General features: G+C 41.3%; 1 protein-coding gene across 1 annotated transcript in view; it reads left to right on the top strand.

The window, feature by feature from the left end:
* Positions 1-17850, top strand: part of DNAH9 (dynein axonemal heavy chain 9) — a 303415-nt gene that overhangs the window by 57892 nt on the left and 227673 nt on the right. Inside the window, exons 18-19 of the mRNA XM_036836769.1 lie at positions 12493-12715; positions 13318-13484. Coding sequence (XP_036692664.1) covers positions 12493-12715; positions 13318-13484 — 390 coding nt within the window. The remainder of the gene's footprint in view (positions 1-12492; positions 12716-13317; positions 13485-17850) is intronic.

The following is a 17850-nucleotide window of genomic DNA, read 5'->3' on the forward strand; positions in this document are numbered from 1 at the left end:
TAGAGCACTGAGAAGGCCTGAGTCCTCCTTGAACCCCTGTTTCCTTGTCTCTGAAAGAAGACAGTTTGACTGGATTCCTGTAAGGTGCCTTCCAGTTTTAATAGTTGGTGATCCATAAACTGACTCCTTTGCCACACTTTGGGAGAATGTCTCATTGTGTTCTCAAAGATTAGATAAAAAAAGAAATAATAAGAACAATAAAAAATATTTATTATTGAGTGTCTACTATGTGCCTTGTAATTCTGTGATTTCCACCTTCTCTTAGTAGGTGTCAGGATTAATCCCACCTTGCCTTACATAAATACTTCATTTACTGTCAGAAATCCAATCCTTCGTTATCATCTGTCTTATTCAGCTTGGACTGCTGTGATACTGCGATTTGTAATAAGATATATATATTGGATGGGCCAAAAAGTTCATTTGGGTTTTCCATAAGATGCATGGGAAAACCCGAATGAACTTTTTGGCCAACCCAATATTTGGTCTTCATCCCTGTTTCTGGCAAAAGCGCCTATTACCCTTGTATTTCCTAAGTGGTGAGAGCCATAAAGGTATCTTTTGTTAGGTTAATGGTAACTTTTGGACCTCACCTATGGATGGGAGGTGGTTGTCAAGACAACCAACCATGTGATTAGAGGTTGAAACTTTGTCTCACTCCCCAGAACTCCAGGGAGGAGAGAGGGGCTGGGGGTTGAATCAGTCTCCAATGGCTGATGGTATAATCAATCATACCTGTGTAATAAAGTCTCCATAAAAACCAAAAAGATAGGGTTTCAAGAGCTCCCAGTTTGTGAATGCGTGGAGATTCGGAGGAGTGGTGCATTCAGAGAGGGTATAGAAGCTCCACATCCTTTCCCATACCTTGCCCTGTGCATCTCTTCCATCTGGCTGCTCCTGAGTTATATCCTTTTATAATAAACCGGTAATCTAATGAGTAAACAGGTTCTCTGAGTTCCATGAGCCACTCCAGCAAATTAATCAAATGCAAGGAGGAGGTCATTGGAACCTCTGTCCTATAGCTGGTCAGTCAGAGGCAAGGTGACAACCTGGACTGGTGTTTGGGTCTGAAGGGGGTGAGGCAGTCTTGTAGGACTGAGCCCTTAACCTGTGGAATCTCCAGGTAAATAGTGTCAGAATTGAGTCAAGTTGTAGGACAAGCAGTTGGTGTTGGAGAATTGCTTGGTGGTGTGGCGTACCCCGCTACCCACCCATAGGCATTGGAATTGGTATTAGGATCCTTCTAGCTGCCATAACAAAATACCACTGACTGAGTGACCTGAACAACACAAATTTATTTCTCACAATTCAAGAGGCTAAGAGGTCTAAGATCAAGATGCCAGTCAATTTGATTCCTGGTGAGAGCTCTCCTCCTAGCTTGCAGACAGCCGTCTTCTCACTGTGTCCTCACATGGCCTTTACTCAGTTCCTGTGCACAGAGAGAAAAAGAGAGATCTCCCTCTTCCTCTTCTTATGAGGCCACTAATCCCTCATGGGGGCCCCACCCTGATGACCTCATTTAACCCTAATTACCTCCCCAAAGGCCTCAGCTCCAAATACCATCACAACTGGGGGGTTGGGGCTTCAACATATGAATTTTTGGGAGACACAGACATTCAGTCCATAGCATCATCTTAACTCTCATCCCCATTCAGCTCCTTATGCCCTGATCTTACTCAGTCCCACCCTTGCCCTTGCAAAGCCCTTCCCTATGCTCTTCCCCTGGACCTCAGGATCTTGCATCAGCAAAGTCCACTGTCCCTTCGTCTTCTCTCATCCTTTTTTTGCTCTAACTGAAACCCAGCTGTCTCCTGAGGGTACTGCTTCCCTGCAGCCCTCCCAAGTAGGGCTGATTTTTCTCCTATATCCCTCTTACCACTGGGCCTAGAGGTAGATGAGATATTCTTGCTCTTCATTGCTGCTTCCAGACCATTCCACCTGGTCCTCCCTCAAAATCTCCGGCTCCACTGGAGTGAATTCTATCAGACAGTACAACCTGCCACTTGTCATTGCCACAGTCACCTGCCAAGCCCTTAGCCCTTCCTCCCCTTCGTTGCAGGTCATGTCATCTGGCTCAGCCTCCCTTTCCCATCCTTCTGCTGATAATCATCCTCAGTGACTCAGCGTCCACATGGAGCCTTCATTATACCTGCCTCTCATTTTCTTGACCTCTCTCTCCATTGCCCTTTCCTTCCGTCGTACCTCTGCTACCTAATTCCATGTTGTGCCCTCAGTGGAGTGGAAGGAAAGATGAGCAAGTACTTGCTTCCCCTTCAAAATCTCAGGTTAAAGCGTTCCATTCTCTGACCACCACTTGGTATCTTTCCAGCTCTCTTACTTGGCAACGGTGCCATGCAAAGTTCTTCAGACCCATCAGGATTTCCAATCCATTGGTCCCGATGCTTTATCAGGATAGCTCAGTGTTTATCACCCTTGCTCCCCATTCCCCACACCTGCACCTGAGCAGTTCATCCTTGATGAAGGAAAAACAAACCAGTCTTCTGACCAATCTCATATTAAATTTATGAACATAAATATTGTTATGAACATTTTCATAGATTCTTCCCAACTCCCGTAGTCTCTTTTTTTCCTCTCTCCTTAAACCTCAAATATCCTCTCTGCCCTTATAGCCTTGCCTCTCATTTCACTGAAAAATTAGAACCAATCACAAGAGAACTAACTCACCTTTCACCAACATATCTACCAACCTACCTGCATTTGAAGCCATACGTTCAACTACCTCTCCTGTTACAGTGAATAAGCTGGTTTTCTAAGTCCAGCCTCTTTCCTCTCATCTACTCGAGAACTTACTTCCTTAAATATTCCCTACAAACAACACCATCTATTTTCGTACATTTTCCACAGCATGCAAATATATTGTCGTATCTGGCGTCCTAAAAAAAAGAAAGGAACACGGTCCCAGGAGTCCTTCCAGCTACAGCATCATTTCTGTGTGCCCTCCTTCATAGCAAAATTCCTCAAAAGATGTGTCTGTACTTGATCCCTTTACTTCTTCATCTTCCATTCTCTCTCTACAAGAAATTTTATTATAAAATGTAGCATAGGGGCTTCCCTGGTGGTGCAGTGGTTAAGAATACGCCTGCCAACGCAGGGGACACAGGTTCGAGCCCTGGTCCAGGAAGATCCCGCATGCCACGGAGCAGTTAAGTCCGTGCGCCATAACTGCTGAGCCTGCGCTCTAGAGCTCACGAGCCACAACTACTGAAGCCCACGTGCCTAGAACCGGTGCTCAGCAACAAGAGAAGCCACCGCAATGAGAGGCCCGCGCACCACAACAAAGAGTAGCCCCGCTCACCGCAACTAGAGAAAACCCGCCCACAGCAATGAAGACCCAATGCAGCCAACAATAAATAAAGTAAAATAAATAAAGAAAAAAGAAATTTTTAAAAATGTAGCATACATATGATTTAGAGAAAAATATTAAAACGAATACTCGCGTTTGCTTTATCCAGCGAAGAAACAGAACATTAGCTACATTTTAAAATTCCCTTATGTACTCTTCCCTGATTAAATCCCTCTTCCTCCCTACCAGATGTCACCCCTGCCCTAAATGTGAAATAATCCATCCCATACTTTTCTTCAGGGCTTAGTATATATATATATGTACACACACAAACACACACACAGATATACATATATTGAGATTTGCATTTTAAAGCTATAAAAATGAAACAGTGTTGCATACTATATATCCCTCTGTCCTGTTTCGTTTATTCAGCATTATATTTGAGACCCATCCACGCTGAGAATATAGCAGTAGTTCATTCATTTCCACTGCTGTAGGGTATCCCATCATCTGAATATGCCACAATCTATCTATCCTTTCTGTGGTTGATATGGTTGTTTCAGATGGTTTCACTAATATCAACAAGGTTGCTATGCGTTCTCTTATACAGCTATCACGGTATCCATGAGCAATCATGGCTCTAGGGTGTATAGCTAGGAGTGGAATTGCTGGGTCAGTGCACGTAATGACAGCTCTCGCCAAGGTGGATCGGCCATTTGTGAAGATTCCCGTAGCCCCACGTCCCCAACACCTCTTGCTGCTGACAAACTGTTTACTGCTGGCCATTCTGGTGGGAGCTTAGTGGTATCTCATTGTGATAGACACTTTACATTACTCTGACTATGAATAAAGTGGCTCATCTTTTGTGTTTTTGGATGAGTCATTATGCTTCCTATTCTGTGCTTCTTCATAGCTCTTGCCCATTTTTTGCTGGACTTTATCTTCTCCCTTTTTATACTTAGAAGTGACTATATATTGTATATCTAATCCTTTGCTGATTGTACATATTGCAGATTTAGTCTCCCGTTTTGTGGCCGTCTTCCCACTCCATTTATGGTATATTTTGATGACAAGTTCATTTTTATGTAGCCAAATGTGTCCATCTTTCCCTTGTGTTGTCTTCTTTTCTCTTGTTAAATAAATCCTTTCTTGTCCTGAGATCCTGATGATACTCTCTTACATCCTCTCCTACAAGTTTTATCTTTCGCGTTAAATAGCTCTTTGTCGGTCACTGCATTAATATGATGCAGTCCTAATTACTATAGCTCTGTAATAAATCTTGATATCTGGCAGGGTGACTCGCTACCTTGTTCACTTTCATTAAGAATGTCTCAGTCGGGGGCTTCCCTGGTGGCGCAGTGGTTGAGAGTCTGCCTGCTAAGGCAGGGGACACGGGTTCGAGCCCTGGTCTGGGAAGATCCCACATGCCGCGGAGCGGCTGGTCCCGTGAGCCACAACTGCTGAGCCTGCGCGTCTGGAGCCTGTGCCCCGCAACGGGAGGGGCCGCGATAGTGAGAGGCCCGCGCACCGCGATGAAGAGCGGTCCCCGCACCGCGATGAAAGAGTGGCCCCCGCTTGCTGCAACTAGAGAAAGCCCTCGCACGAAACCGAAGACCCAGCACAGCCAAAAATAAATAAATAAATAAATAAAGATTTACCTTAAAAAAAAAAAAAAAAAAAAGAATGTCTCAGTCGGGCTTCCCTGGTGGCGCAGTGGTTGAGAATCTGCCTGCCAATGCAGGAGACACGGGTTCGAGCCCTGGTCTGGGAAGATCCCACATGCCGCGGAGCGACTAAGCCCGTGAGCCACAATTGCTGAGCCTGCGCATCTGGAGCCTGTGCTCCGCAACGGGAGAGGCCACGATAGTGAGAGGCCTGCGCACCGCGATGAAGAGTGGCCCCCCACTTGCCGCAACTAGAGAAAGCCCTCGCACAGAAACGAAGACCCAACACAGCCATAAATAAATAATAAATAAATAAAATTTAAAAAAAAAAAAAAAAGAATGTCTCAGTCATTCTCAGCCCTTCCTTACTATTTTACATACATTTTAAAATCAGTTTGTAGAAGAAAAAATCCATTGGGATTTTGATTATACTTGCAATGACTATAGATCAATTTGAGGAGAATTGTCATCTTTGTAGTAATGAGTATTCCTAAGAACATGTTGTCTCTCCATTTATCTTCCTTAATGTCCTTCAGTGAAATTTTGTAATCGTTTCCTTTAAAATGATTTTCACATCTTTCTTAAGATTTATTCCTTAATATTTTATTTTTTGTTTCCTAGTGTAAATGATATTTTAAAATCATATTTTCCATGGAAATGAATTGACATTTGCATGTCGATTTTGTATCAAGCAACTCTACTAAATAAGTTGTTAATTCTAATAATTCATCTGTGTACTCTCTGGGGTTTGCTATGTGCATAATCATCATCTACAAAGTTATGATAATTTTATTTCTTCCTCCTCAGTCTTTTTTTAAAAATGCGTTTTATCGCTGTTTCTTATCTGACCACACTGGCTAGGACTGTCAGTATAGCATCGAATGAAGTGGTGATGGTAAGTATCCTTGTCTTGTCCCCAGTCTTAAAGTGGATACTTTCAACATTTCACTACTTAGTATAATGCTCTGTGAGTTTTTTATGGCTTCTCTTTATCTGATTAACGAAGTTCCCTTCTAGTCCTAATTTGTTAAGAGGATTTAGCGAAAATGGATATAACATTTTATCAAGTGCTTTTTCTCACTCCATTAAGATAATTCTGGTTTTTTTCCCCTCAATATGTTAAAGTTGTGACTATATTATTTGGTTTCTAATACTGAACCAACCTAGCATTACTGAGTTAAGCCCAACATGAAATACTGTCTTTTTCAATGTATTCATTGGTTGATTTTGTTTGCAGATATTTTATTTAGCACTGAGGTGTCTGTGTTTGATGAAACTGGCTTTCAGTTTTTCCTTTCTGTAACATCTTTGTCTGATCTTGCTCTGTGGTTTTGCTAACTTCATAAAATGGGTTAGGAAGTAACCTTCTTGTTTATTCTCTGTAAGAGTTGGCGTAAGATTGAAATTCTCTGATCCTTGAAAGTTTAAATCTCCTATTGAAACATCTGGCTTGGTATTTTGCTTGTGGCAAGATTTTTACCTGTAATTTCTCTAATGTTGATAGGAATATTAAGGTTTTCTATTCCTTAGTAAGTCATATTTTTCTAGGGATGTATCCATTTCATGTAAATCTTCAAATTATTGTCATGAAATTTATATTATGCTCTTACCTGTTTAATCTCTACAGAATCTATGGATATGTTCCTTTTTAGATTTCTATTCATTTCTATTGTGCTTTCTGGCTTCTTAATCTTCCAAGAGATTTACAAAGAACAATCTTATCAACCCATTGATCCTCTTTATTATAATTTGATTTCTATTTTGATAATTTATTCTTTTATGTTTATTATTTCCTTCTATTTTCTTTGGGTTTATTTTCTGTCCTTTGGCTAAGTTAAAATGTGTGCTTTGCTATTCACCTTGAGCCCTCTGTCTCTTTTAATGTAACACTTAAAGTTATAAATTCCCTTCTAAGTACAATTTTACCTACATCTCACAAGTCTTAGTAATAATTAAGCTCTAAATATTTTTAACATTCATTATGATGTGCATATATTTTTTTTAATCTTAAAACATGGGTTCTTCTAGTTGCATTTCTGTCATTAATTTCTAACAATTGTATTGTGGTTAGAGAATGTAACATATGTAATAACAAGCTTCTGAAATTTGTTGAATTTGGTCAGTTTTTATAAATGTTCTGTGCATATTTGAAAAGAATGTGTACTCTATAAATGTTGGGTATAATGTTCTGTGCATGCCTATTTGATCAAACTTGTTTTCTTCAAATCCACTATAACCTCGCTGCCTTTTTTTTTGTCTGCTTAATTTATCAATTACTGAGATAACTGTGTTAAAAATCTACCACTTTGATGGTAGAGTGTCCATTTCTCCTTGTAATTCTGTCTCTTTTTGTTTCATATTTTTTAAGGTTATGCTATGTGAGCATACAGCGTTTGACTTTTTATATATTCCTGGAAAATTGAATCTTTTAGCCACACGTTAGAAATCTTTTATCACTAGCTATATTTCTTGTGTTAAAGTGTGTTTTGTTGTATATTAGTATAACAAAACCAGTTTCCTTTGTATGACATTTGCCTGGTGTCTCTTATTTTATCCTCTGGCTTTCAGTATTTCTGTGCCTTTATATTAGGAGAGATCTTTATAATTGGTATAGAACTGAATGTTTTATCTACCTTAATATCTTTCTTTTAACTGGAACATTTTGTTCATTAATGTCTATTGTGCTATATTTGAATTCATTTGTACCATTTTATTGTGTCCTCTCTATTTGTTCTTCTTTTCTTTTTTTTCTTTCTTGCCTGCTTTTGGGTTGAATTTTTTAAAATATTTTTTTTATTTTTCCTTTTTCTTATTCCATTTTTTCCCTTCTGCTAATTTGGATGTTGTGCTATCTAAGTCTTCTTTTCTAATAGCTAACCGTAGCTATTTTAAAAAACATTCTTAAAAGGAATAAACTAATCAGTACTGTTACTCTTTTCACAACCAATACAAGGACTTTAGTTTGATCTCAACCGTTCATACATCAAATTATATTCTATAATTCCAAGTAATTTCAATTGTTCTCTGCTATTTATCTAAACTCCACAAATCATACTTTATTTTTATACACTCACTGTTTATTTAAATTTATCTACATATTTACCAATATCTTTGCTCATTCCATCTTCCTACATTGCAGACTCACTATCTGAATTGTAGTCATTAGAAGGTCCGTTAATAAGGTTCTTTTGGTAAAACTCTCATTCTTTTTCTCTCCAAATGCATGTATTTTGCCCTTGTTCTTGAAAGAATTGATATGTGGAAGAGAGAATTCTAGGATAACATATTTTCTGTAAGCCTACTGAAAATATTATTCCATTGTGTCCTGGCTTCATTTTTGGTGTTGCATCGTCAGCCATCAACTTAGGGTTTTCTTTATTAATAGAAATCCGTCTTTTCCCTGCAGCTAATTTTAAGATTTTTTTTCACTTTTGGTAATCTGCAGTTTCATACTGAAGTACTTATGTGAGGGTTTCTTTATATTAATTTCACCTTGAATTTGTTGGGCTTCCTTGATCTTATATTTGGTGTCTTTCATTAATTCAAGAAAATTCTCAGCCAAGATATCCTCAGAGATTGCTTCCTGGCCATTCTCTCTATTACCTCCTTCTGGACCTCTTAGTACACTAGTTACACTTATACACTTTTAAATATCCCCCATGTATTTGAATAATTTTCAGTTTTCAGTTGTTTGTCTTTCTTTACTGCAGTTGAATAATTTCTCCACTTTTATCAAACAACAGCCTAATTCTCTCTTTTAGTTTTGTCTAAATCTCTTGTTTAATCCATTCATTGAGCTTTAAATTTTAATTATACTTTCCATTTTTAGATCTTATATTTGGTTATTTTACAGTTTTGCTTACTCATTTTTATACCCTCCTGTTCTTTGCTCAAATTCCTTCTTTTTTATTTATTCATTTTTCAAGTTTTAGAATACATTTACTAGAGGATGATCTTAAGATAACTTTTGATTTGTCAGCCTAAAAATGGTTTGTTTCTTCTTGCCATAGATCAAGGTTAACATAAAGGCCTATGGAAAATTATTAGCTTCTTTCTACTGGAATTGCCCGCTAACATAGCACGGTATGATCATTTTTGCATTGCTAGAACACATATTAAAAGTTTCTTTTCACAAAATAATGCCATCACAGGCCATAATTTTCATGTTATCCACTTCAATAAGTTTTGTCACTTCTTGAATCCATCATTCAATACAAAGGTCCACACACTATCACAGATTCTGGGCATATTTGGAAAGCTGCTGAAATCACCTCCATTCCTGACTATGAGACAATGCTGAATTTATGCTTGAACATAAAGGCAGGTTGGGGCCAGGGTAAGGCATGGAGACGTGTTGAGAATGTAAGAGTTTATCTAGGCTTCTGAAGGGTGATTCCTAAAGAAAGCATTTCTGTACAAACTGATATACTTAAAAGGATGAAGTTGTTTTTCTTAGTGAATCTCGAATAGATGTCTGGGAAACTTCAGGGAAAACCTTTGCTCCAGGTATGTGGGTCAGAAATAGTAAAGCAAAGCACCTAAACAAGAACTCTTTTGTCTTTTGACATATTAAATATTGCTATTTTATATTCTGCACCTGAATTCCGGTATCTGAAATATTCACAGGTTTAATTCAGCTGTTTCTGCTGGCTCCCACTCATGGTGACTTCTTTCCTTATGTACTTTGTGACTTTGGATTATAAAATCATGTTCCTTGGAGAGTAATCCTTTGAGGATTGGATTCTTGTTGCATTCCTCCAGAAAGGATTTTCATTTGTTTCTGCCGGTCATCAAGGGACTCTTCCAACCCCAGACCACTTGTACCTCAACTTAACAGCAGTCCATCTAGTGCCATGGTTAATTCGGGCGAGTTTCCATGCTGTCCCATACCATGCAGCCTGTTTATTTCTTGTTCACCCTTAACAGCGTTGCAACTTCACACGCAACTTCCCATTAGCTTCCTCACCTTGAGTGGGCCCTAGGCTTAATCACCTGTTCCCCAGTTCTCATAAGGAATCAAAGTAGAAGCTCAAGATCTCCGGGGTTCAATAGAAACTATCCTGTGAAAGCCAGCTTTGAACCTTGCTTACCTCCCAGGGTTCTTGCTTTCACTACATTTTCAGCTTCTGGAGATTCCTTAATTTCATGCCACCTTAGTGATGCATTTTTAAATGATTTTGAAATACGTGCTTAAGCATTTCTGTTGTCTTAGCAAAAGGGTCATTCATATTATCATGTACATCATACAGCTAGAAACAGAAATCCACATTCTCCAACTTATCCTCCAGTCAGGCCTTTATTAGACTGCTCAACTGAAACCAGTCTTGCCAAGAGCACCGATGATTTTCATATGGCCACATCCAATGGTGATTATCAGTCATCGTCTTACTTGTACCTCTCTGCAGTATTTGGTACAGCTGATCACTCCCTCCTTCCCAAACGTTTCTTCAGGAGACCTCACTTTCTTGATTTTCTCCTTCAAGGTCTCCTTGACTGGGCTCATCTCCTCCAGGACTCAAAATATTAGAACTCCTGAAACCTCGATCCTGGAATTTCATTTCTAGCCACAGCCATATTCCAGGTGATATTTAATCTAACACTTTGAATAATCTGTGTGCTGATAACTACCAAATTTATATTTTTAGCCCCGTCTCTTAAGAACTCTAGACTTAAATTCAACTGCCTAATAAGAATCTCCGTTAGGTGTCTGGGAGGCATCTCAAACCTAACACATTTATTATTTATTTTGACCGGGCCAGGTGGCTTTCGGGATCTTAGTTCCCTGACCAGGGATCGAACCCGGGCCCCGGCAGTGAACGTGCCAAGTCCTAACCACTGGACCACCAGGGAATTCCCTAAACCTAACATGTGTAAAACTTATCTCCTTCCATCTTCTCCCTCCAAAAAAACCCCAGTCTTCCCCAATTCTTCCCCATCTCTTTAAATGGCATCATCATTCACCCCATTGCCAGGAGTCCTTATTGATTTCTTTATTCCCTCACACCCCTCCCCCAACCCATTAGTGGGTTTTATTGGCTCTACGTGCAAAACTGCCCTGAATCTGACCACTCCTCATGTCCACCATCCAGGTCAAAGCCAGTATCTTCTGTCACCCAGACAACCACAATAGTCCCTAAATGCCCCCCGGCTTCTGTTCCTGTCTCCCCACCCATGTCACCATCACCATCATCATCACCGCCTCCAGCTGAAATCTGTTCTTCTCCATCTATAGTCCTTTTTTTTTTTTTTTTAATATATATTTTTTATAGTTCTTTTTGAAAACCAGTCAAATTATGCCCTTCTACTCAGAATTCTCACACTTAGAATAAAATCTGAGCTTCTTATCATGGCCAATAAGGCCTCCCAGTGTCTGGCCCTTTCTCTGACCTCTTCTCCCTCGGTGCTCCCTTCTCTTCTCCTTATGCTTCTGCTACTCTGACTTTCCCCTTTTCCTCAAGAGAATCAAACTGAATCCACCTTCAGCGCCTTTACTCATGCTGCCCCCTCTCCCTGGAAAGCTCTTTTCCTGTTTCTTTCTTGGCTCACTCCTTCATATTGTTTACATTTCTGCTCAAACATCACCTCCATAGAAAGGCCTTTACTGACCACTTCATATAAAATAGTTCTGACCTTAGTCTCTATGCCCTTATCTCATGGCACTCATCACCATGTGAAACTGTACCATTTATCTCATTGATCTGTGTCATATTTATTTTTCCCACTAGAATGTAAGTTTCATAAGGACAGAGACTTTGTTTATCTTATTTATTATCCTATCCTCAGAACCTGGAAGCCGGCTAGGGCTCGTAATAGTTGCCCAATAAACATTTTTGAATTCAAGAATGAATCTCATTTAACTCTCACAATAACCAGTGAGAAAGAAATAATTTTTCCAATCTTATAGATGAAGAAACTGAGACTCAGAGATGTTAAATGACTTGGCCATGGTTACACATCTAGTAAGTGTCAAAATTAAACCCAAGTGTGTATGACCTTAGAGGCCATAGTATTTATTTTCAGTTTTTTAAAAAATAATTTGAGATTCACAACATAATTTGTAATATATTTACTTTGAAATAATTTCAGACTTACAAAAAAAGTTGTAAAAATAGTACAAAGAATTCTCTTTTACCTTTACTCAACTTTCCCAAATGATATCATCTTAGATAACCGTTGGTACAGTTATCAACACAAGGAAGTTAGTATTGATGTGGAAGTAGTAACTTACTTAGTACAGACTTATTCACATTTCACCAGTTGTCCCAGTAATGCACCCTGCATCATGGAGGGCTAAGTCTTTGTCCTTTGCGACCTTGACACTTCTGAAGAGGGTCATATCTTACCATCAGGATGTGGAGAGTTTTCCATAATAATACCCTCAGGATATGCAGAGTTTTCCATAATAATACCATGAGGATGGAGAGTTTTCCATAATAATAGCTATTAATGTTGGGGGAATAAATATATCTTCCTTTCAAGGAGTGAAAGGAGAATGGCTCCTCACATTCTGTTTGTTTTGCTCAGCTTGGCCGACCTTGAAACATTTATTAAAAACAGTGAGAGCGGCTTGCTCAAGAAAGTCGGAAAAGGAGATTTCCAAGGATTGGTTGAAATTATGGGACACCTTCTGGCTCTTAAAGAACAACAGAGCAGCACCGATGAGATGTTTGAGCCTTTAAAGCAGACTATTGAATTGCTGAAGACCTATGGACAAGAATTGCCGGAAACACTGTTCAGGCAGCTGGAGGTCAGTGCAAAGTTTATGTTTTCTTAATAAAAGAGATAGACGGAAAGTTTAGGGATTTCAGAGTGAGATGAGATGGGTTGAAGTAAATGAAAAACAGGGCTTGGTGATAACTCAAGGTCCATGCTTTGGAGCTAAATGTGTCACACATGTATAATGTGTACCACTTTCTTGAAACTCAATAAATATGAAACACTGTAACGCTGGACATATATGGGAGAACTGATGTGGATGATGTGTTTGGGTTCTTTTTCCAGAATTAGGGAAGAGCCGAATTTTTCATTCAGAGAACAAAAAGCAGGTCTGAGGAATGTTATGATGGTCTAAGAGGAGATGTGGGGCATAAAAGGAAATAACTAGGCACTCTTAGAAAATGAAGAAAAGGGCAAGGGTTACTGGGTTAGAAGTTAAGGGCAAGAAGGATAGTGTTGAATCAGAAGTAGGTGATCGTCGGGAGAGTGGGCATCCAGGGAGCCGAGTCAAGGAAGGGTCGAACGATGCCACGGCATCAGAGCCTGGCATCGGGGCAGAGATGAAGACATCCAGGTGCGTCCAGCCTCAGGACTGTGGGGGAGGGTCTGACCACACTGAGGTCTCCTTTGCAGGAGCTGCCTGAGAAATGGAACAACATTAAAAAGATGGCTGTTACCGTGAGGCAGCAGGTGGCCCCCCTGCAGGCGAATGAAGTGACCCTCCTCCGCCAGAGGTGCGCGGCCTTCGAGGCAGAGCAGCAGCGGTTCTGGGAGCGATTCCGCAGAGAAGCCCCCTTCAGGTATGCACCCAAGTTGCCACCACTGCTTCCCGGCCTTTAAGCACGGCAGCATCTTAAGTCACGGTGATCTCTCCGTGGAGTTCGCATATTCTTTCAACAAGAGACGACTAGTTACTAGTCTTCCCTCCCGCTTAGGTCCACTGGTTAGAACCTGGTGCTCATGTTCACAGAGTACCGCTGCGGCCTGTGTGGGGTGAACAAAGGCTGTACAAATACTTAAGAAAAAGTCTAGAAGCTTCTGTGTCTCCAGGTCTATAAAGGGATTGTGTGTGGTAAGAGTACTAGGTTTTTACTAAACTGTTAGTATTCTAAATTCTCCCAGACTCCTGTTCTTTTGGTTTAAAAAAGTGGCTGATAGAATTTTAAAATAATTTTGGAAGGCATTTCAGTAGCCTAATGGCAGGATTTGAAGTGATGGATTTACTTCAAGGTGTACTTTCTCTGCTTAGTAGTTAGTTCTCAGGCTCCTCCCTACTTGTGGTCAGGGGTCTTTACACGAACAAAACAGCTGTGGGATGGGCAACACCCATCCACACGTGCCCACGTGCACACACACACACAAGTCCTTTTCTCAGGGGCTCACTGCCTTGGTGGAGAAATCTACAGGATCTGCTCCTGGTCTGCTCCTCGGCGTCAGGGGCTCCAGCCAGGAGAACCAGCCGGTTCTGTGTCTGCTGACATGCCAGCTGAAGTGGACACTCTCCCCTCAGTCCAGCTCCGGGGTTTGCTTCTGTTTCCCTAGCTGGGCTTCCTGCTGGGTCTCTTCTGTAGTTTTGGAAGTCACTAGACTGAAAAATGCCCTATGTAAGGAGCAAGGAAGCTTTTTGTTTTCAAGGGTTACTTACAGAAATCTGACATTGAGAGATACACGCTAAAGCAACAAACAAAATGGAAAAATAAATCACAGCTTTATCGGGAGGAAAGACAACATAATGATTAAGTACATGGACTCTGGATTTAACAAGACCGGTGTCTAATCTCAGGTTCACTACTCACTGCCTAAGTCAGGGCAGTCACTTAATATCTCTTTGCTTCAGTTGCCTCATCTGTAAAGCGGGGTTAATAATAGTATCCACCTCATAAGGTTGTTGATAGGGTTAAATAACGAATCTTTGCAAGTTTTTAGCACAGGACCTGGCACTAGGGTAACCAGCCATCCTGGTTTACCTGGGGCAGTTTTGGGGTTTTTTTTCTTTTCTTTTCTTTTTTTTTTTTTTTTATTAAAGTATAGTTGATTTACAGTGTTGTGCTAATTGGGACGGTTGTGGTTTTAACACTGAAAGTCATACATCCAGGGAAGCCCCTCTATTTCAGGCAAACTGAGACTTGGTCACCACACCTGGCACACAGTAAGGGCCTACCTATTCTATTATTCATTCATCAAACATTTCGTAAGCAGCTACTGTCTCCCAAGCATTATACTTGGGGCTAGAGAGCACGAGATGAGTATGTCAAGAGGCAGGGGAGGACAGATGTGTAAACTGTGCTTAGGATAAACGCACAACGTGGAGCTCTAAAGCATGAAAATCACCTGGGGTCCAGTCTGTCCCACAGACCAACTAAATCAGACTCTCTGGCGGTGACACCGGGCATCAGTAGTTTGTAATGCTCCCCAGGTGACTCCAGTGTGCAGCCAAGGTAGAGACTGCCTCCCTAAGGGAAGGAACTGGTTCCCTTTTAAGCAATCATGCCAGGGCATACAACTCCAAATGAGTCTGTGTCCCTTTAGAATAAGTGCCTTAGGAGCCATGCCCTTGTTCCAAAGAAGCATCTATTGCTCAAAACATTTGTGGAACTTCTTTTGGGACTATTCCTTCAGAGTCTGAAGCACATTCTTTTGATTCTCCTTTGGGCATGCAGTTGAATTTCTGAAATTCAACACTGATCATACAGGGCCAAAGCTGGTGAGGCAGGCGGGCAATCAAGCTGGGTATTTCTGCTCAGTGCTAACAACATCCACACCTAAGGCAACAGCCACGAAGGTAATGACACTGATACATTTACATCATCTGTCTCTTTTTTAAGCAATTTCTAAAAAGGAATTCCAAAGATGTCTGGTGAAATATCTTCCCAAAAAGACTCCTGAGACTGCCTGAATGGAACAGCACTCGTTTGCTGGTGTGTTTCTGTATGTCTATTGGAAATCTGGTATCCCTTCTTCCTAGTTACCCCACATGTGTATATTGATCAGCTCTTGTTGTTTTTTAATTTGGTAGCTGCATTGGTTTTTCTTTCTTAGCACTTTTATTGATATCTATCTGCTGGCTGTGAGGATATTGCTACCCTTAACTGGGTCTTGCAAATTCACATCTGTTAATTTAACATGCAGATGAATCTTTGCAAGAGACTGCTTTGAAAAGAACTGCTCACAGCAGTGTGGAAAGCCAAACATTACTGCAATTTTGATGTTTTTCCCTTCTTGTCAAGAAAACTATCAAGACTAGAGCAGAATTGTGGATTTATTGCTGAAGGGAATCTTCATGGGTGTCAACGCACGAGTTTGTTTCTTAGTTTCGTGTGCATGAATGTGTGTGTTTAAAATGTGCAGACACTGTGTGTGGCAAATGAGTTGAGTTCTGGTTCCTCCACTTTCAGATCAATTTCTAAAATGCATCTCTGTGAAGGCACGTTTCTGTTCCCGATTAGATTATAGGTGAAGCTCACGCTGATCTTGTCTTTGGGAGGAAAAGGAAAGTGCGTGTCTCATTTGGCCCTTGTAGTCTGACAGGTGCAGGATGAAGTCAGGTCATTGGGGGAGGTTCTTTCTTAATGTTCAAGTTGAGTTTTTCCTCTTCTTTCTGTTCTTAACTTGAAGCTATATCAGCACATTCCTAGCTGAGCTCTCTCGCTTCTCAGTAATCGGCTAAACCATCATAGCCAGATTCAAGCCCTTCTCACACCTCTCGAAATTGGAGACTCATTCTCCCCTTTGAGTGACAGGGATGCAGCAAGCTGCTAGCGGCTCTCTTGCTCAGTTCCTGCCCTTGAGCACAGGCTTCCTGGCTTTAAGGAATGAATGCCGTGTTATCCAGTCTCCTTACCCACATCAAGACCAGGATAATCCAGGGGTTTCTGGGTCAAAGCATTTGATCCCTATAAGCTCCAGTTCAATGGAGACCATCAGTGTTTCCAGCTGGCCAGCCACCAGATTCTGTGAACGGTGGGGAGAACCTTCCTAAAGACCTCCTGCCATTGGGTGCTGTCCTGCATGACAACCAGCAAAGCAAGGCTTTCCAAATAGCCCAGTGCAGCAAACGTGAGGAAAGAAGGGCCTTCATCTTGCTTGTGCAGGGTCTCTTGTCCCTTCAAAATTTGGAGAAAAGAGCAGTATTAGTCATGAAATCTCTCAGGGACATATCAGTATCCTCAGACATGTCATTAGTTCAGCTTGACCCTGTTCTTGCAGTTAATCTGACTCACTCACATGAGTCAGGCTTCCGTAGAGCAGAAGAGGTTGTGTTCTCAACAGTGGAGTCAGCAAAAAATGATTTAAGTGCTAGGATCTTCAGATAATACAGATTCCCTGACCTCAAGGACTTACAGCCTCAGGGTCAATTTCAAAAATGAGTAACCAGACATGTCCATTGGGGCCAACTTTAACGCCCACTGGGGAGGCAGTTCACAGCCCTTGCAGAAGCTGTGCTTCAGCCAATGGGCAAATGAGACTTAGCCATTTGGAAAAAAGAGAGGTGGACAGCAAAGATGTTCCAGGCAAAGGAAGCAGAACATAGAGACACACAGGGAGACGAAAACATAACAAACAGCTGGAGGACTGCATGTATGTGTGGCTGGGATGCAGGATGTGGGAGATGAGGATGGAGAGGTCCAGGTGGCCAGGGCTTGACCATGAATGAGCACTGAGGAGTACAAGCATGAGAACAACACACATCATGGAAACACCACACATCATGGAAACACCAGTCTTGTGGCTGCAGAGGGCAGAGTGGAGCGAGATGGACTCAAGGTGGGGCCTCCATGGGGTGGTGGGTGATTGCAACAGCTGGGTGCGAAGCAGGAGGACTGAACTGAAGCTGTGGCAGTGAGCATGGGGGAGGAGGATGGACGTGAGGGAGACTTAGGAGGGAGAATCAGCAGGACTGAGTGAATATGGGAGATGAGCAGGGAGAGAGCCTGGTGTAATTCTCCATCTTCCATCTGGACCAGTAAGCTGGAAAAGGTATGTTCTGCTGCTCCTGAGATGGGGCCACAGGATGGGAAGAGCTGAAAGGTCACCAGGTCAGAGGGGGCGTGCTGAGTTTTATGGTACCTGTGGGGTATCAAGCACAGGTGTGTCACTGTTCCTTGTACGTGCAGGTATGGAACTGAGGTTGACATTTACCAGCCGCTCACTTCCCAAGAATTCATT

The sequence above is a fragment of the Balaenoptera musculus genome, chromosome 20 (genome assembly GCF_009873245.2).
Source record: "Balaenoptera musculus isolate JJ_BM4_2016_0621 chromosome 20, mBalMus1.pri.v3, whole genome shotgun sequence".
NCBI lineage: Eukaryota > Metazoa > Chordata > Mammalia > Artiodactyla > Balaenopteridae > Balaenoptera > Balaenoptera musculus.